At 38.5% G+C, this 21,135-nt stretch overlaps 1 protein-coding gene and 1 long non-coding RNA gene across 3 annotated transcripts in view; both read right to left on the bottom strand.

The window, feature by feature from the left end:
- The window catches only part of Prkg1 (protein kinase cGMP-dependent 1), a 1,168,403-nt gene that overhangs the window by 1,070,992 nt on the left and 76,276 nt on the right, over positions 1-21,135 (bottom strand). Inside the window, exon 1 of one of the 2 annotated variants that reach the window (XM_048807595.1) lies at positions 18,867-19,863. The exons of the other annotated variant lie outside the window; for it this stretch is intronic. Coding sequence (XP_048663552.1) covers positions 18,867-19,177 — 311 coding nt within the window. The 5' untranslated portion in view covers positions 19,178-19,863. Of the gene's footprint in view, positions 1-18,866; positions 19,864-21,135 lie in introns of those variants that run through there. 2 annotated transcript variants of the gene reach the window in all.
- LOC125618050 lies at positions 9,344-18,859 on the bottom strand. Its single transcript, XR_007349273.1, has 2 exons — positions 11,258-18,859; positions 9,344-9,824 (listed from the first exon to the last, which is right to left on the bottom strand). It is a non-coding gene; the product is annotated as an uncharacterized LOC125618050 (long non-coding RNA).

The raw sequence follows: 21,135 nt of genomic DNA, 5'->3' as shown, positions 1-21,135 counted from the left end.
AGCTGCTTACTAGTGATATAACTTATAGACCACAAGCTCTCTGGACCGCTTTGGCATTAATTGTATAATGAGGCAAGTGAACTTAGCATTCACTATGGCCCTTTTTAATTCTAACATGATTCTTTTTTTCCCCCACTTTTGTACTAGGGATTGAACCCAGGGGCACTGTAGCACTGAGCTACATCTCCAGTTCTTTTTTTTTTTCCATTGTTATTATTTTTTTCTTAATTTAAGAAAAGGTCTCACTAAGTTCCTAGGATCGTACCAAACTGCTGCAGCTGGACTTGAACTTGCAATCTTCCTGTCTCAGCCTCCCAAACTGCTGGGATTACAGGCATGTGCCACCATGCCCGGCTCTAACATATGATTCTAACAGACAGTGCTCTGTGATGAAAAGAATACAGGTACCAATCCAACCAGACCTGAGTTCAAATTCACATTTCATTTGCGTATAGCACTGTGACTTTGATCAGTTTTTTTTCAATACCCTTGAGCTTCAAGTGCCTCAAATGTTAATTGTGGATGAATATAGCTTTTGAACATGAAAAAAATATGAAATGTAAATGTTAGTTTCCTTTATAGACTACACTGGTTGATAAACACTTATGTATAAATTCAGAATCTAAAAATTCAAGCAGTCAAAGTCTTATAAGTTTTCAGAAAATTCACTTGGTCATATAGCCCAAACTGAACTGACCGTAGGCTTTTGTAGCACTTATTTTCCCTATGTAGGTAAATACAGTTATTTTGTAGTGGAATGCTGTGCTGCCCTGGACCCCAAGAGGAGGCCACAGAATCCATCTTGTGTGTACCTTTCATGCTACATTTCAAAATCTTGATTAAAAAAAAAAATCTGGATTCTAATGAACATTGGGACCCAGAGGATTTATATAAGAATTATAAACCTATATGATATTATAGATCTTAATTATTCAGCATGTAGTTCAATTTTGGGAATCCTATTATTTGTAGCTTATAACCCAACATTACTCTCTAAATAAACAATTCACAAGAAAGCAAAATATAGAGAACACTGATATATTCCATTTTGTTTTCTAATTGCTAATATCAAGCTTTAATACTCTCTCTCTCAATTTTTATGCTCAGGCTCAGTGCAAAGAATTGTTAAAGCTGAGAGCCATGAGAACAATAAGAGGGGAAAAAAGGGTGGAAAAAAATTATGATGTGAATGCTTTCTACGCCCCAGACACCATGCTAGTTCATATGTGCATTGAGAGGTGAGCCTTATCCCATAATAGCTTCCAGTCTAGATCAGGATAGACAGACATCACTCATTGTTCACTGCACCCCTTCCATGTGCAAGTCAGTGTTCTGGGATCCTGAGGCCTGGATCACCAGAAGTGAGGTTACCTAACTCTCTGGACAGACAAAAACTAGGAAATAAATAATTTCAAGTAATGAAGCACTTTGAAGAAACCAAGTTAAGATGATACAATCGAGAATGTGTAGGGACTCTGGTCCACTCAGAGATGGTGTCTTTAAGATGATGACACCAGAATGTGTATATATGTATGTACACATTAAATATAAATATATGAAATATATGAAATAATAAACAAAACAAGGGAGCTAAGTAACAAAAGAAATGTTAGCAGTAAAGGAATTTAAACCTGTATACAGGTATCCCAGAAGAGAAAGTATTTCAGACTGGTGTGAGCAGAGAAAGCCTCCAGGCAGTGAAAGTTAGAGTGGCCTTGAAAAGGAGGGACACAGCAAGTCATAGCAGAGAACAAGCAGGATAGCCCCCAACTCTGAGTTTCTGTTCCCTTGTTCCGGGCATTGAGATGGTCTGCCTTTAGGATATAATCTGTTTAGGATATAATAAGTTTAGGATATAATCTGCCCCCACTGATTTTTAAAGTCCTTTCCTATTATACCAGGGGTTCTCAAACTTTAAGGCAGATCAGAATCACCTAGATGTATTGATAGAATACTGAGAGCTGGGCCCCAGCCCAGGGCTTCTGTATCAGTGAGTTTGGGGTGGTGTCTGAGAATCCACATTTCTAACAAGTTCCCAGGTGATATGGATGTTGTAGGAACAGGGTCCACACTTTGAGAATCACTTAGTTCATCTATTATGTCCTCTGCACCATACATTTGAAATGGGTTCTGCAAATAAACAAAATATGTAGAAAGAGTTATCAACCTGCACAATGACTGATAGTGCATTTTTGAAAATCAGGTTTTACTGAATACATTATAAAACCGATCTAATCCTTGTGTGTGTGTGTATGTGTGTGTGTGTGTGTGTATGTTCCTTAATTCCTAATTGCCATGTACCTATATGTTTATTCAATCCCATTTCCACATATAAGCATCATGTATTTTTTTTACTATTATTTATTTGAATTAGAAAATCCAAATTTGGCCAATGGGATGTATGCCTTCCAAGCATTTGTGCCACTGAAGCTTAAATCTGCAGCTTACTGAAAACACACAGAATAGTTTATCGTCTCCAAAATCCCTTTTATCAACCCCCAGTTAATCCTCAAAATAAGATAACTCTTCATTCTCTCAAACTGAAACTTCACTCCTGGTGCCCACACAATAAGAAAGACAGCTAACAGTGCCACCTCATTTCACTGCTGAATAAGCAACAGATTTGGCAGCAACCCCAATTGGCTTGTAACCCAGAAGCCTTTGCACCCTGTAGGATTGACTGGCATCAGAGCAAAGGCTTCTGGGGAATACAGCCAGCCAGGTAGCAAGCCAGGGTTTTTAGTAAAACAAAGCAGAGTTCACTGCAGCCACCTAAATAAGAGTCATGTCTCTGGGGTCAGGTCACCTGCATTAGAGACCATTTAGCCTTTATCTGTTTTCAGCCTCTTTGGCATGAGGACGGATTTGGATTCTTCCTGGAAAACAGTTCCTACCCTAAAGAGAATTTTAATCAAAAACCTCTACTTCATTCATGGAGTTGCCAACTCAGACACATCTAAAGATTTGAAATTTCACCCTTCCTCTTGAACTTTGTGAAGTCCTTTTGTCTTACATTTCTCATATGTGATTGTCCATTCCTTTATTTCATAATTTAAATCTCTCTTCAAAACAGTACCACAGATATATCACGTCTAGACTCAAAACTAAATTCTCTTGTTTCATAGAGAGTTCCCTGATACCTTTTATATTCACCTGAGGAATTGGCAGTTATTTTTAACTTGTTGAGTGTCTCTTCTTTTAATAATCCATAGCAAAACATGCTCAGGAACCAAAATGGCAAGCTCAAGGGGAAATTCAAGGATGTATCCCAGTGGTGAAGAAAATGGAAAGAACTGGAAAGCAGTAGAAGGAAGAAACGATATAGTCTGCTTACCACATGACCTCAAGACAAATAAGTCTTGTATAGAAGCTAAATGCATTGACTTTGCATTCAGACAGTATTGTCTAAGGCAAATTGGTTCACCTCTCAGAGTTTGCTTTACTTTAATTGTCTCTAAAATAGAGTGAATACTCTCTTTCAGAATTATTACAATAAGTAGCAAAAACTTCATCTTAATCCCCCAGTACAATGCCTGAAGCCAGTAAATATTCTTTCTTATTGTTGCTGCTGTGAGCCAAGTCAGTACCACAGACATATCAGATCTAGGCTCAAAACTAAATTCTCCAGTCTTTGCATTGTTCCATAAACAATCAAAAAATAGTTTGGTCAGTTGAGCTCTTGTACCATTAATAGGATTTCATGTTTAATATACTAACAAATGTTCTCGGTCCAAATACAACCAAATAAACTGCACTGAATGAACCATAAATTTATGTCAGTCATCCCAGTAAATTGATGCCATTTGAAAAATGAAACACCTGTTTATATAGAATATACAGAAAAGGCAAATTTAGGAAGGCAAGTAGTAGTTCAGTGGATGCCTAAGGCTGTGAGTGAAACAGGGAGGGACTGCAAGTGGGGCTCAAGTAAATTGGGGAGGTAATGAAATGTTCTAAAGCTGGATTGTGGTTATAGCTACACAATTCTATACATTAACTAAATACCCTTCTACTGTAAATGTCTAGTGGGTGACTTTTATGGTATGTAAATCATATCTCAATAAAGCTGTTAAAATCTTTCTTGTGCTACACGACACATTTCAAAATGAACCAGTATTTTCATTTTTATTCTAAAGCTTTCCATTATCAGCTCATCATCATGACTGTCAAAAATTTGGCCAAGACCATTAATGTATTCCACAGGCTAACAGGGCTGTTATCACTGTTTTTACTCACAATCATATTGTTTTTGAAAAGACATCTTGAAATGCAGAATCAAGGTCATTAACAGAAAACAAAATCTTATAAGCTAAGATTATGTCCTATGATTGAGAGCTTCTCAGTCTGGACAGCAAATATTCAAGTTGAGAATAGATGGTTTTCAAATAGAAATCCATTATCAGTGAATAGCTTCTATGCAAACATTTCAGGAAACAGAAAAACCACTTTGCTCTAAATATGTCTGATGGATTGAAATCAAATCATTAAAGCAGTCGGTCTTTAAAATCTTACTCAAGAGCACCCATACCGTAGTCTATATTTACAATGGCTGTATGTATTAAAACAAATGTTCAAGAATATACTAGGATAAATTCACAAAATTGCATGTGCTAATAACGACCACTAAATAATTCTTCTTTAAAGTACATACCTATTTCCCTAGGGATAATGCAACTATTTTCACTATAAATTTTGCATAGTTCAGTTCAAACTTAACCAATCCATCCTTGACTTCTTTGTAGGCTTACAACTCCTTGTTGAATGAAAGAAATAGTGTAATTATGGAAGTTCAAGCTTTCCTATGTTCAACTTTTCTTGTGTATGGTTTAGCCCACACAGAAGTCATGTAGGATTCTTGCCTTCACTCAATCTTCCTCTGAGTCATACCCAACAAAGCTAAACTGGGTTGCACTGGGCTCTGTTCCAAGCCCTTGTCATTACTCTACCTGTTTTTCCATCTCATTCTCTTCAGTTTAGAGATGTTCACAGCTCTTTAGTGAAAACCTGTTTCCTAAAAATTATGATAGTAATTATAACCTCAACATCAACTGATTATGAAGCCCTTATTCTATTTGGGCACTGTGCTGAGGGACCCACAGACATTACCTCTAATCACAGTAGATGCTGTAATCCTCATTTATAATGAGAAAATGGAAACTCAGACAACTATCACAGTGGTAAAGTAGCATCTGTATTAAAGCCCATGTTCTTAACCATTGTATGTGCTGTGTTCTGAATTTAATTTCCACAAATGTATTACTGAACCAGAGGACTCAGTGGATTTATTTATTTATTTATTTATTTTGGTAGTTGTAGATGGACAGAATGCCTTGATGTTATCTATTATTTTGTGGTGCTAAGGATCGAACCCAGTGCCTCACACATGCTAGGCAAGCGCTCTACCACTGAGCTACAGCCCCAGCCCGACTCAATTGATTTTTAAGAAAAAGTAATGAATGCATTAAGGCCACACAGAAAATGAAGAGGGCGTTGAACCAAGCCTGGGAACCTAGTGAATCTACAGTGCTGTCACTTAGGCACTATTGAACTTGGGTTATATTGCCTCATCTCTTTGTTATTTATTTTTCACATCTGCAAAATGGAGATGAGCTGTCCTCCTTTATTCACTCAGATATTTTGAGGTATAAATGAAATCATGCACATATTCATTTTTCTAACCAAAGAATACAATTTATCAAACTTCATTCTTATCATATGCCAAGGCTACAGCTGCATTGGTACTCAAGCCTTCCAGAAAAATAACCTCAGACACTCACAAAAGCATATGATTAGGTGAGGCAAAAGGTTTTTTTATATGATTGGGTATTCCCGCGTTCCATCCTGAAGCGCTAAGAGATGATGCGAAAACAAAATCAACATTTACATTTTTCCTGTTTTATTTCAGTTAATGTTGAGGTAAGCACCTAATTAAAAAGTATTTTGCCATGAGTTTGATGGTCCCTGTCATCTCATATATTAAGATCTATGAGACTATTTGGATACTCAAATTTAGCAAGCTATTATCCTAAGCTTGACAGGATTTTGTTAGTGAGAGTTCTGGCTGTGTCTGGAAAAAAAAAAAAAGGGAATTTGAAAAGATTCTCCTGTAACTATTTCCATTAGTTCCATGCTTGTATTTCAAAGCAATCAATTCCTTTACTTTTCAAGGTTAACCAATTTATATGGTTTTATGTTGCAGAGCTTGAGACTAGACATTTACTAGAGTGTTCTTCTTTGGATAGACACTTTACAATCACAGATCATTCAGTTGAGAAGGAACTTTTTAAGACTCTGCAATCCCAGAAGTGAGAAACTGAAATGGCTTCAGAGACCAGGCAGATAACACAAACAAGGGACATGAGCTAGATGAAGAGGGTATGGAGTGGTGGGGACTAGGATGAAACTGGGGACACTGGCAATTCACAAGCCCCACCCCCGCCCCCAGAGTAATCAAACATAATTGCAAAAAAAACTTTTCTGGTCAAACCAAGTATGCCTATAAGCTCTATGGAACCCAGTGACATAAATTTCCTACTTACAAATTTTTTAATTTAAAGGATGAAATATCATAGGAACCTGAAGAGGCTTCATCTTGACAAAGAATTTGCTGTACACCAGCTGTGTTCCAGGCTCCAAGGATATAGCATGGAGCAATGGTAACATTGGCCTTGTTTTCATGGAATTCACCATCTTCTAGGGGAAGTAGATGTTAACTAAAAAATTATTAAAGTATAGAAATTTAAACCCAATGGACACACTGAAAGAAAAGCACACACCACTACAAACTCAAACACCAGGATCTGGGAACGTGAGCCCAAGCCAGGTGTACTGGGCCCAACGTGTGTGTGGGAAGTGCTTCAGAAAAGGCAGTATCTCCCATGTTGCTAATTTCTAGGAATAAAAAATTATTTGTGGGTGAGAAGAAACATTTACTATAGCACTGCCCTACAGTAAGTAGCTCCTTAATAAATATTTGGTAAATGATTGTACAAATAAACAGGTGTAAACCAATCCACAGAAACTTTTATTATTAGAATGAAGAATCAGGAGATATTTGAAAAACTTTCTAATAACATCCAATAAAGATGCTAATATTAGGGGGAAATAAATAAGAAAATGAACTACTGACAAAATGAAGGGCTGTTTCTATAAAATGGGAATTTGATTCAATACAAATAGAGGTTACTTAAAAGTTCTAAATTAAAAAAAACCACAAGTACAAGATGGAAAAAACTTTCTATGTATGAAACTGCAATAAAATGCTTTAGGAATGAGTAGTTATATTGGATAACAATTTGAATATAGCAGATATACAGTATTATTGTAAGAATAACTATTGGAATACTAAAAGAAAATATCCCCATGGCTAATATGGGTACATAGGTAGATGGTATGTGAAAATTTTCTGAAGAATTATATAAAAGAAAAAAACACAAGGAAATGTAAAATAGGATTTCTGCTTAAAAGTGAATTTTGCAACAAATATCTAAACAACATAGGATAAAAGAGAATGAACATGAGCTCAAGGTTCACAAAGATCTGCATTTGAACATTTCAGTCTACTGTTTTAATTTGGGCTAATTGTTTAACTTCTCTGTGCCTCATTTTATCCATCTGAAAAAAAAGCGGGGGGATCATAATAGCACCAGATTACTATAATATTAAATGATATAGTTTGTATGCCATAGACCAAGACAAATAGCTTTAGTAATTATCACCATAAATAATAGACCAGTAAAACAAGGCTACAAAATAACTCTTACTGCTTTTACTTTGCAAAGAATTTCTCTAAAGAATTGAGAAATTATATTTTTGTTCAGAAAAGAAAAAAAAAGATAAACAGGAAACAAAGAGCCTAGTTTGAACAAAAGAATTTTTAACAGGGTTCTTCCCATTAGTGATGATAAAGCAATGGATTGGACGATTAATGGGAGTCAAGAAGGAAGGGAGAGAGAACCTGTCATCGATGATTTAAAAACTCACTAGCAAGAGTTCACCTAGATGTTATTTAATAACCTCTGAATCCACCTAGCAGAGAATCCCACTCTTGCCAAGACAAATAAATGTATACTTGAGTCATTTTCCATCCATCACCTTGACAGTAACCCTTAGGAATCCAGAAGATGGAGCACCTCTGTACTATGATAGATGATTTACATGGTGCAGGACTTCAGCGATGGCACCCAAAGACAAGACAAGCCACAGAAGAGAAAGGGTCAGCTGAAAAGGGTAGCCTCCTCTATGATAAGTGGTATCTTCGTTTTACAATTTAGAAGGAAGGTTCTACAATATTCAGTTTTATTCACCTCTCTGCACACCTTCACGATATTTTCACTGAAATATTCCAATATTAGTTCTTTCAATTTCTTCATTCATTGGGATATAGAAGGGTTATCCTGGATTGCTTCAAACGATCATAATTATGTTATAGATGGAATACAACTTTGGAGTAAATAATAGAATACTCCCCAAATATCAGAATTTTCTGAAATAATTTCTTATAATTATTCATAAATATGTAAACAAGTACCAAGCACACACAGTTCTCCATTCCTGGAAGTTTTTGCTTTAACTACTTTTATTTCAAAGAGCATGAATTATACTCTTTTGGCAGTTGTCTAGCAAAAAAAAGAAACATTTTTAAGCAGACTTTTCCTACCAAAAGTCAAAAAAGAGGGGAAAATAAACATATTAGTGGCTGATCAAAGCAACAAAAAGGCAAAGACTGGATGAACTCATGAAATCCATAAATTGGTGGCCAATAGTTAATAAGATGATCCATTCACAGTGAGCTTGTTTCAGAATTACATCCATTCAGTTTTACCCACGCCAGTGCTGCATGAACAAGGAATCCTTTAGTTCTTCTTCATTTCTTTTTTTTTTCCTATGTGAGAAGAGAGGTGTCCTACTAAGTTATGCTAAAACATCTGGAAGACAGAATCAGACAAATTATACTTTTTATGCCCTAGTTTCCTTTTATGATGAACAACAAAAAAAACTGAAGTGATATTTGAGGACAAGAAAAATGAATATTTCCTGATCAAGGCTACAACTGTTTTAAAAAAAAGTCATAGCATAGTTTCTTTCACAATATTTCTAAAGCTCTTCAGATCTATAACAAGAAACATTGCTCATACAAATGTATGCTGGAATTCAGCACTCGACTTCTATAAAGCCAGGTATTAAGTGAATGACTAGAAACTTTGAACTTTTTTTTTCTCATTTTTCACTGTACCATACACTCTGGCAGGGTGTTGGGGGATGTCTCTTTACAGTGCAGAGCTGGGAAATTCTATTAAATACAATTCATTTGCTCAAAATAAAGAGGGACTATAATGAGTGGATCTTCCACACCAAAAAAAAAAAAAAGAAAGAAAAAAAAAACTACTCTTACTTATCTAAGTATCTCTGTGCTTACTTTTACAAGCTTTGATATCCAGACAGTTCCAAAATAAGAGGGTAGTAGTTACCTAGAATGAAGACCATGATTCACATTTGCAGTAAGTTCCATGCTCCACTGTGCATGCTCTGTGCAACTTAGGGTTTATTCCTCTTCATATTTGCTTATTTTTCTCCTCACGCTGACAAAGTGAGCTGCCAGGGCTTAGCAAAATGGTACCTGTCACTTTCAGACGCTTAATATTCCTCTGTGTACGATATGGTGACACCCTTCAACCAGCACAAGTCTAATCTAAGGCCATCTTCTCTTTCTCACCATAAAATAAAAACATGTGTGACTCAGACTCCCATGGTTTAGGCAAAGTATGTCTTCTGAAGGTGGCAGGGTGGTGTTGTGCTTCCTTTACAGCGAGCTTGCCAGCCACCTGCAGGTGCAATAGAGAATGACTGATCCACCCCACAGTCCATCCATAACAACAGCTCCAGAGGGGCAAAACTCAAGAATTCCAATTTTTCTCTCTTGTCATGGAAATCCTCTTTTCTTTCCCCTTAGTCCAGACTTAGAAGCACTGTCGAAACCATAATTTATTGATAAAGCTGGAACATTAGGATGATGTAGAGTTAAAAAAAAAAAAGGATGCTTTTCCCTCACATTATCTCATTATGGCCTAGATCTAGTGAAATCTTGATATTACCATAATACAATTGTTTCATGAAACAGCAAAAGTATTTTTTACTTAACTAGGGTGTATCACTGACATTCAACACAATTAACCAAATGAAACTGACTGGATCATACTGTAATTACTTCATGTTCAAAGAAGAAGTACAGTGCTACCTCTAAAGAGCAGGTATGGTCTAGAAGTGATAAAAATGACACAGCTCATTAGAAGGTCAATAACATCAGGAGATCTGTCTTGGAAACATAATCCTGGAAAAATAATTTAAGCTATTTACTTGTGCTTTGGCTGGGCATTTTCCACCTTTATACAGAAATTAATGCAATTACATCTGTCTTACAGCAAATCTGATGAAGTTTAATTTGCATTTATGATCTTTAGACAGACAAAAGTAATTAATATCATTGTATTTTTGATGCAGGCAAAAGTATTATTATATGTTGACACTAAATTGTCACTGACTTTTTTTTTTCTGTACTAACTCCCATTCTTTCCTGTCTTAGGATAAATGAACCCAAAGAAATAGTTTCCCAGGATCCTACCTCCAGTTTTGCCCACCATTCTGATCCTAACTGCTAATGCATACTTAGTGAACACATGCTTTGGGTCATGTTTCTTTATTGTTGCTAATTCATCTTATCCCTCCCCCTTAAGTCCAATAACTAAATGCACTATTCACATGCAAGTGTTTACTTCCCTTATGATTAACTTCCCTGTGTAATTAATGTCCCTAATCCCTGGGCAGCTTTATTACATCTCTTCTGCTTTAACATGCTATCTGTCAGCTGAATACATTTTCATATTTTAGAGGGAGGGAGAAAGAGACCAGTAGGTTCCTCCTTGCTGACTCTAAGAAGATGATTTTTACCAAAAAATATTTGCAATTGTATTAGCTATTTTCATTACTTCCTTAAAGTGCTATGTCGGCTGATCCTCACCTGAGAAGATAATGATTAAATTACAAATGTAAATAGGCTCCTATCAAAGACCATTAGGAACACCTTGAGAATTTCACAATGATGTAAGGGGAAAGAGGGCAAGAAGGAGACACACAGCTGGCTACAGGGGCAGCAGTGAGGTCTGACCACTGGAGCTAGGGCATCTTATCTCCCCCCAAGAGCCTTCCTCACAGAGACACCCAAGGCCCCTTACTGCAGGTATCATCTCAGACCTCTCACCTGCCAGCAATGCCCAAATCTGTGCACTCAAACAAAACCATCTGGATAGGGGGCTGAGAGGTTGATGTGCTTGCTCTGCTTTCTCTGAAACCTCCTTGGAAAGTACTCCTCAGCCTGAGCTCAAGCTGTTTGCCTTAAAAGGATAAAATATCTGTAGGGGGAAAAAAATTGTAGCTGGCTGCAGAGGCATCACATACCAGAAGGAGAGGCGCTACAAGCCCAGTACTGCTCTTCCAAGAGGCTCTCATCAGTTTCACCTTCGTCAACGTCACAATGCCCAAGCAGCAGCTGGGACCCAAGGAAACAGTCTTAGTGGCTAACAAGGCAGCTGTCCTAGTAAGAGTGGAAAACAAACTTGCAATGATGGCTGATCCTAAAGTGTGTCATATTTGAACTGTGGCCAGGACTCGTGGCTGGCAGGAAAGGGGAAACACACTTCCCGACTGAACAGAGCTGCTGCCACTTCAGTGTGTCCTGGGACTGGAGCAGGTAACTCCAGAAATCACATGAGACTGACAGGTTCAGATGCTGTGCGAATCACAGAGCCGGAGCTACCCAGTTCCACTGCAAGTCAGGGATTTGGGATGGCCAAAAGGGACCAAGGAAGGTGCTTCCTTGAAGACCAAAGACTGGGATTCCAGTAACCATTAGCAACCAAAGTTGAATAGGCTAACACTGAAGTGCTCAACCTTGAATGCATATTAGAATCACCTCAGGAGCTAAAATAATATACTTATACCTCAAGTCCACCCCAGAACAATGGAATCAGAGTCTCTGGAGGTGGTACCCCAACAAAGATAATTTTTAAAGCTCCCTAGGTGATTCTAATATGTAGCTAGGGTTGAGAATGAATAGGCTAGGTAATGATAACTTACTTGGGAAAATAATAAAACACTAAATATGTACACCTGTAATTTGGCAAAGAATCCACTACTGTGTGCAAGCCCCCAGTGCTCAAAGGTTTTATTCAACAGAGACATTCATCTCTTTGGATGAGAAATTTGCCCTGGTCCTTTGCTTAATATCACACACAAATATACCGATATACACACACACCCTGTCTTCTTCCAATCAGAGTGGTTCCAAAATTTTGTTGTACATTGGTGTAACCTTAGGAATCTTTAAGTGATGCTGATGCCTAGCTTTCACTCCCAGAAATTCTGATTTTAATTGGTCTGGGGTAAAACTTAGGCAATGGATATTTTTACAGATCCATCAGGTGATCCTAATGTGCAAACATGTCTGGGAACCAAAGTTCTATCTAATTCCTTCTACTCCTCCCAAAATTCTTCTGCTTTCTATTTAATTCTGAGTGAAAAGATAATCCCCTGAGAACAGCCTAGATGTTATTCTAGATGTTATTTCCTGAAATTGTCTAATCCTCACACCTTTTGGGAAGCAGGTAAGCATAGTGGTTAAGGAGAAAGGCTCTGGAGTTCAAGTTCAGGTTCAGCCTTGTAAAAGTATGCACTTTGGGCAAGCTGATTGGCTTCTCTGAGCCTCAGTATTCTGTTCCTTTTCTATAAAATGGGGATAATCTGGAATCTTTCTCACTGAGAATATAAAAGAGTTGAAAGAGATGATCCATGTTAGGCACTTGAGCAGTACAAGTGCATGGCACAGCACATGCACTTCATAAATGTTAACCATTACAATGATGAAGGACACTGCAATTTTTGAGCCACTATTCAGAACAATGGTATGCTAACTTAGTGCCTTTATTCCATTCCTCTGAAACGTGCACTGCACAAATACCACCAAGTTCTTGCTGATGTCAGATTAAGAGATATTTCCAAGGGACCATGTAAAGCTTTCGAAACAAGTATGGATCTAAAGGGAAACATCCTCATGATTTTCTGCAAGTAACTCAGTATGGCTCCCCAAGAAGGCGAACTTTCAATATACTCCAATAGCTGCCTTTATCCACAGAGTACTTGCAAATTCTGTTCCAGTTTTGGGGCATATTTACTCGCTTACAGAGCCCATCACTGCTTTCCAAATTCCTTGCAAATATGGCAAAAAGCTTTAACAACAGTCACCTTGTTTTGCCCTTTCCTGTACCCCCCCACACACACATCTCTTCTTCCCAATTTACTCTCCTGCTTTTTTCATATTAATAACTATGATTATAAAATCCACTCAGAAACTAGATACTTTGGGGAGTGTACTATTAGTCCCACCTTGTGCTAAACATCTGCTTTGTGTAGCTGCAGCTTTTGTGGTATTGTTTATATTTACATGACAGTTTTGGAGAGAGAACATTCCTCCGCTCTTACAAACAAAATTATACTTAGAGAGTTCAAACAGGCTGCACATACTTAACTTCTCAGAAAATAAATCCTGAGGAGATGGTGAGGAACGCAGTCATTACAGGAGATGGTGAGAGGGAATGAGACTGGTGTCAGAAGGCTGGGTGGTGAGGGAGTAGAGGGGGAAGCAGAGAGGGGCTGTCAGAGTAGGGATGGCAAACACCACCAGCTCAACAATTCAGATTAGGATTCGAAATGCCACAGATGTGATTACATAATAAGCTGTTGAGCATGCTGGTAAATGCTGCTTTCAGCATGTGCTTATTTGTCACATTGTCTTGCATTCTCCGAGCTCAGGAGGTTTAAGTCAGAGGGTCTGGAATGCTAGCAATAGGCCCAGTTCCTTGGGATGGGTAGCAGCACCTATGGTAGAGATGGCAGAAAGAGCAGCAGCCTAGTGTTCGAATATGGTTGCTAGGATACCATGGAGACCCTCCATTGCTAGGCAGACAGAGGGAAAAAAAATGTGTCCATATGCCTTCTAACCTGCAAACAGCAACAATAGGAACATCGGCCTGTCTTCCACCCATTCCCGTTAGGAATCCAAACCCAACTCTTTAGTGAAATAACAAGTAGCAGGAGCTTGCAAATGTGGCCCAGTAGTGCAGAGAGGCTGGTCATTTATATTCTCAGGCAGTCTTTAGAGCTACTCTATTTAAGGGCTTGTCAGTATTTTCATTATAAACCCCGTTTTAGGGTCACACAACCTTACTGCTTCAAAACACCCAAATAGGATTTTAGCAACCTGGTATCGTACATTATTATAAAAATTTCTGTGACTTCAATTTTACTGCACAGACTGTAATGTCAAATTAATGATCAAACTTAAATTGGAAGGTATTATAATAACATTAGGTCAGAATTTAACTCCTCCACAAAAACAGGAAAGATCAATTTCAAAAACCAACTTCAGGTTCAATTCTCATCTATGTCCAGTTTGCCTAGGTATGTGAGGAATCCACAGTGCTAGTTTGTGGCACATAATTAGAGGATTTTCAATGGGAACATTCTGAAGTGAGTGGAAAAGAAAATGTGGTTTCTTTAAGAGTGAAACTTAGTTTCTTTAAAGGTTCTAATCATCTGCTGCTTGCTTAAATTAAATATTCTTACCTAGTTACTATAGTTATATGACTATTATCAGTACTGTGCTGATGGGATTCTGAGATTCAGAGCTTACTCGTGGATAACAATCAGTTCTGGTACAAATCATACACACAAATGATTTGTGATTATTCTAAAAACAAACAGAAATGCCCTTTTATCTACTTTATAAAATTATAGAAACCAAATTTCTCCTTCTCTCTGGCCTAAACTTGCGATTTCTCAATTCCTTTTATGTTGTTCTACTATAGCTATTAGTTTCTGTCTTTGCCTAAAAATGCCATTTCCTTGCTATGGCTTAAAACTATTATCTCCCCCAAACCACACCTCCTCCCCAACCTGCCTCATCTCATTAGCAAGCGCCTACATCAAGGCCATTTTCAAGTACTTCTTTAAAAACTTGAACCTCTATAAGAGTGTCTGATAGCACAGAATTTAATGGATCTACATATTTTACCAACTGTCTTAGTTATCTCCCCTGCAACTTACCTTATTCAATTTTTAAAATATTTACTTGTACAGTCTTGTTAACACCTTGTTAACCCCTCAATGGCAGGATGGTATGTATCTCTCATCTCTAATCCTTGCAATATTTTTATATGGCAGATGTCCATAAAAATATTAAACTGATCTGTAGGGAATATTTGGAATTTAATTCCTACCTTTAAAGAAATTTAGGTTTTAATATTATCCCATCTACAATTGTACTAGAATTCTAAAATTCTCTTGACTTCCTAGAGAATTGAAGACGTAGCCTTGAGGAAGATTTATTTCTCTTGACATATATTAGTGTCAAAGTTTAGAATATCAGATAAGATTGTTTTAAAAATTAATGCCTCAAAAATAAAAAATATATTTTTTCATCCTCCATTCTTCCCATGTACTTTATAATTACAAAGTGAAACAGGACAAAACATGCCATCATGCTCTGAAATACAGCTACCTCTGGGGTGAAAGGAAAGAGCTTTACAAAAATCCAGAGATGTTAACAAGTTATGATAGGAACACAAGTCTATACAGTCCCATTGAAATTACATGGAAGTCTATGACAGCAAAATGGAAAAGATTTGGGAACACTCTCAACAGGTAAAGGATTTTGAACAAATATATCAGATACTAATCTAGTCCAGGGTCCATTTTTCAGGACTGAAATACCATGAAATAAAATTGCTTTAGAAGTGGGTAAGAAACAACCAGTTATCTGATCTAATAGAATGGATGGTTGGGTTTTGTTGTTATTTTTTCAATTTTTAAGGGTTTAATTGACTTGGTTTATTTAACAATATGAAATCTAGTAGCTTACATTCTCAAGTAGCTATTTGGTGGCAATGGAGTATAGATTCCAACTTTCTCCATCAGTTCTTTGCTCCACATTCATAACCTAAGAAGGGCTTAAGGGTTTTATCTACAGAGGTTGTGAAAGAGATACACAGAAACACTCCACCAGCTCTCAAATGCAGCAGGAGTGCCCTGGCTCTGTGCTAAATATGACAGAGCCTTCTTTCCAATCCCTACTTTAAAGGGAAAATTCCAAATCAAGACTCTTGAATGTTAAGAAGATTAAAGCTATGAAGTTACATTTTATACTACTTTTCAAATGACCAAAAATCACTAAGAAGACAAGAATCTTTCTAAAACATTATAATCCTCAAAAGACAACTTCAGTAAGCAAATACTAAACAAATGTATTTGCGTACATTGGATAATTGAATGGAACATTAGCTGGGCGGTTAACTACCTCTAAAAGGACAACCAAAAAACAATATGAGCATGAAGTTAAAATCAATTTTAGCGCATTTGGATGGTTTTGTTTTAATTAGAACTCACAATAACCTATATACAATTTTAAGAAAGATAACCAAATATAAGTTTCACTACAGATTAAATATAAAGACATAACACTTGTTGCCAATAAGTCTATATGATCAAATTATTCAAATGAAATAAATTGAAATGCAAACTAGTCTTCCTCAGATTGGCAAGTTTTCTGAATTCCCTGTGGAGCTATCTTCTACAATTGTTCCAATAGTGAAAGATAATAGTCATTCTGCATACAATATGTTTCTTTTTTTCCCTAAGAAAGGTACACTCAACCACTCAAGCCAATTTTATTCTCATTTTCTTTATGTAAGTGTGAAAAAAGAACAGATGTTTTTCCAAAATTATTTAAGCTTGGAAGACATTCTATCATTTTCTTCAATATAATCCTTCAAGAATCACAAAAACCACCATGGCAATACCTTACCAACTGAGTTCTTTAAAGAGCAAGTTATTAAATAAATATCAGAATGCATAGCATTGTTCAAAAGATAAAATGTTTATTATAATGGAATTTTATGAATTACTTGCCACAGTAATTTCATTTTCTACCAGACTTGAAAAAAAAAATCTAGTTATTCTACATGTCAAGCACTAAGAGGATTCTAAAACTTACCACATTCTACAGTTCATTCCCTGCTGCCTACATTTCGTTAGATCTTCTCTGATAGAATGTTTAACTGGAGTTATCAGCTAGCTTGATCATGCTTCATTATAAAACCTATTAAAATGGTCTTTCTTTAAAAGCGGAGCTTGCTCTATGTTACTCCAAAGTCTTGCAGATACTAAAATGAGATGCTATAGAATGCTTAAAGATGCAAAGACCTGTCTTTGAGTTATATTTTCATTATGCAAAACCTGGCCCAGGAGAGATGGCCATGTACCTCATTAGCTAAAACAGGCAAGCATGTCGGGACTGCAAATTAATTTACCAGAGAAAGTTGCAGTGAAGTCAGATCACTCAGGTTTCTAAGACAGGTCTAATTCTACTGAACTATTATTGCAACTTGGTAAGCTTAGAATCTCAGAAATATTTATCCTTGTGGTTTATTCTCCACTCCTTTGCAGAATACAAACTCCTCCTTAAGCTAAAACTACATGAAGAATTGCAAATGTTCCATGGGAACCAAGATAGGTACAACTCTAAAGTTTCCAAAAGTATGATCAGTACCTACTCTTGACCCACCCCCATCCAATACATACAAATGGAGATAATAAAGTATTCACTCTTTCTCCTTATATTAATTCTTATGTTTATGAAGTAAAGGGTTCCAAGAGACCTTATATTATTATTACGTAACATATGTCATCCAGCCAATGTGATGTAGTTAAGAGTAGAGCAGCAAAATCCTTTGTTTTATCAATTATGTCATTATCTATCAATTTAAATACAATTTATTTTGGTGCTCTTACTCATTCTCAGTTTATCTCATGCTCTTGCTGCTTATTTTCCAAATGGACTCTGAGTTGAGTGTTGTGTAACAAGTTTCATTGAATTGTCTCATCCAAGTTATGAAGCCCACTGGCATTAGAAGTACAGGGTTCTCTAAAATGCTAGAACAATACTAGAGTGGTTTCATTAGAAGCCAGGAGTAAGTCAGAGTATGTGTCCACACTGTAAATAAAGATAAAGATAAGTGCACTTATCTGTTTTGGACCCTGGAAACATACAACCCTCTTGGGAGATGGATCTGTTCATTAGTAATCATTAAAATTCCTTCAGGAAAATAAGCAATATTCCCCCTCAGATGTTATAAAACAGAACATTTTTAAAGAATCAACAGACTAGTCTTCCATTTATGGATTGTAAATGTCATCCAATTCAGGAAATCAAAAATTCTTCCCTCTTATATGCATATTTACGTATTTTTGCACTTTGGGGATGATAGAACATCAGGTTTGAAGGGTACCAGCGTGAAGTACCAGCATGTAGAGAAATCCAGGAGAGCCACGAGAGCACGGAAAGTAAGGGTGATATCAGACGCATTTCATTTCAAGTCTGATGAGCCTGCATTTAGGATTTTCCGGCTGGGCAGGTTTGCCAGGGCTTTGGGGAATGGGGGGTTTTATTCCTCACTCACACACATGGTGGGACACACACCTGGGGCGCGTTCAAACTCTAGGTACAGTAGGTGGCATATCAATGTATATTTTTAAAATACCTTGGCATTTGACAAAGGCATGAAGGCAACGTATGTGCAGTGAGTCTGGCTTTGAGAAACGTGCACAACCCCGCAAGAAGTGCCCGTGAAAATGAAACATTTCTGAGGATGAGGACAGACAAGGCAAGCGGGAGGGGCGGGGGCTGACAGACAATACAGAGACCCGCAGCTCCCCACCGCCAGGGTGCCACATGGACCCGGCGCGTAACCCCTGCTTACTGTGGGCTCTTGGGGTAGAAGGGCAGGGTCACATGGCTGAGATCCTGGATGTCGAAGGCGGTGGGCTCCGCGGAAATCGCCTGTCGCTTGGTGCGCGGCTCACCCTGCAAGGTGTTAGCGCTCTGCTTCTGCGCCTGCTGGGTGGCCGGTCGGATCACCGAGCGGTACTTGTCCAGCTCGTTCTGCAGCTTCTGGATCAGTTCGTCCTTCTGATCCAACTCCAGCTCCAGCTCGTCGATGAGAGCATCCCGCTGCCTCAGCTCCTCGATCTTCTCCTGGAGCGCATACTGTAAATCCCGTAGGGTGCCCATACTCCTCCGGGCTGCCGGGTGCTCCTTCCTGCCGCTGCTCCGCGTCTTGGGGCTTCCTCCCCTCTCTGATCAACTTTCCCCAAAGTCGCCGCTGCCTCCCGAGAGCAAAAGCTTCCTAGTTGAGACCAAAGCCAACCCTGGCTTCTGAGCATGCCCAGTCCGCCGGCTCCAGCCACCAAGAGTTTCTGTGTGCAGATTCCACTTCTCTGGGCTTACCAAGAGGCTCAGTGTGGAGATGAGCAAGACAGCAGGTCCAACCTGGGATTCAACCTGAAACGCGGTGGGCGCTGTAGCGTGGGGGAGAAAAGCCCCCGGAGGCGCGGTGGCCCGGGAGTGGGAGGAGGGGACTTAAATGGGGGCCTCTAGAGGCAGCCGCTGATGATCCCGGGTCACTAGTGCCGGGCGCCAAAGGAAGCCGGCGGCGGCGTGTGTAGGGAGCTTGATAAAGCTTTGGGGCGCGCTAGGGGGTGTGCAGGCGGAGCGAGGCGGGAGCATCACTTTGCGGGTGGAGAGGTAGGAGGGAGCGGACAGAAGGACCCGGAGCAAACTGGGGAGGCGTCAGAGGGTTCCAGAGCGTACCGGCTGGTGGATCCTAGACCAGGATCCTGACCACCCTGGAGGGCGGGGTGAACTGCGCATCCTACAAGCTCGGAGTTCTCCGAGGTGTTTTGACCCTCAGCCTCCCAAAGAAAAGCTCCGGAGTGATGTGACTCTGAGCTCTCCCTCTATCACGCCTCCTTTCCCACAGGGAGCTCCTCACACAGGTGGCTAAGGCTTGCAGAGAAACTTGCCTCTTAGGATATGAGAGCGTTGCCTGGGAGGGATTCCCCCTTACATCCTCTGGGGAAGAGGGTGGAGGAAAGGTTCCGAACCCTCATCTCCATCCCACAGGCATTGCTACTATGCCTGCTCTTCCTGCTAATTTTCTCCTTTCTTCACCTTCGGAACTCAGATCAATGAACTCTTCTTAGTGCAAAGGCCAAAACGGATTTGGGCCCTAGAAGACTACTCAGCCTGTCCTTTATCCCATCCTCTTGAGACAGTGTCCACAGGGGAGTTCACTGATGGACCCCTGCTTCTTCCATTTGCTGGTTTGGGTCGAGAATGGGTAGTGGCATAAAATTATTTCCAAGTTCCAAAAAGTACATCCTGAAACTGAATCATATCTTTTAAAATATTGCCGCGGTAACAACCAGGCTGTTAGAAATCTTTCTTTCCACTTGGATGACAACGTAGGAATTTTGACACAACTTTGAAGAAGACGGAAAATAGTAAAAATGAGGGGTAATTACAGGGTCTACAGGATACTGTACAGTGTACCAGTATATATTCCAGTATATATACCAGTATATATATACACTAGTATATATTCGTGAATCTACCTCTCTCCTACTCACACCTCCTTCCCTACCCACTCAATACTTCCTAAAATGATGACAGTTGGATCGCGTCCGTTCTGTCCAAGAGTTATTCTTCCAACATCATAGGAACACGTTTAGAATTCCCAAAGTATTTGCCTAATATTTGCCTAAGTTCCTAATATTTACCTAAATCTTCATCAACTCATCCAATTTTATAGCTTCTTAAATAAAAGCTTTTAAACTACTATTCCTGGGCACTCAATACTTTATCATCCTCAATATTCAATCTGTCCATTCTTTAACACTAAAACAAACTAGATAAATTATAAATTTAAAAATGAGTTGCAATGCAGAACTATTTACTAGAATTGAAAGTTAGCCAAGATTACTTGCTCAAACTTGCTCACTTTTGCCTTCAAGATGCAATTCTGGATCTGAAGGAAAAAGAAGAGAAAGAAACAAAGAAAAAAACCGCTAGTCACTGGCATATTAACAAGGTTTTTGATTTAAAGTATACTTGTTTGTAATTAGAGGTGTAAATGACAAAGGATATACAATCCTAAGCATTCTTCCACAGAGATTATGATCTAATTCTCT

This window comes from Marmota marmota, unplaced genomic scaffold (genome assembly GCF_001458135.2).
Source record: "Marmota marmota marmota unplaced genomic scaffold, marMar, whole genome shotgun sequence".
Classification (NCBI taxonomy): Eukaryota; Metazoa; Chordata; class Mammalia; order Rodentia; family Sciuridae; genus Marmota; species Marmota marmota.
The sequence above is the reverse complement of the archived record's forward strand: the minus strand, read 5'-3'. Positions and strand labels throughout refer to the sequence as shown.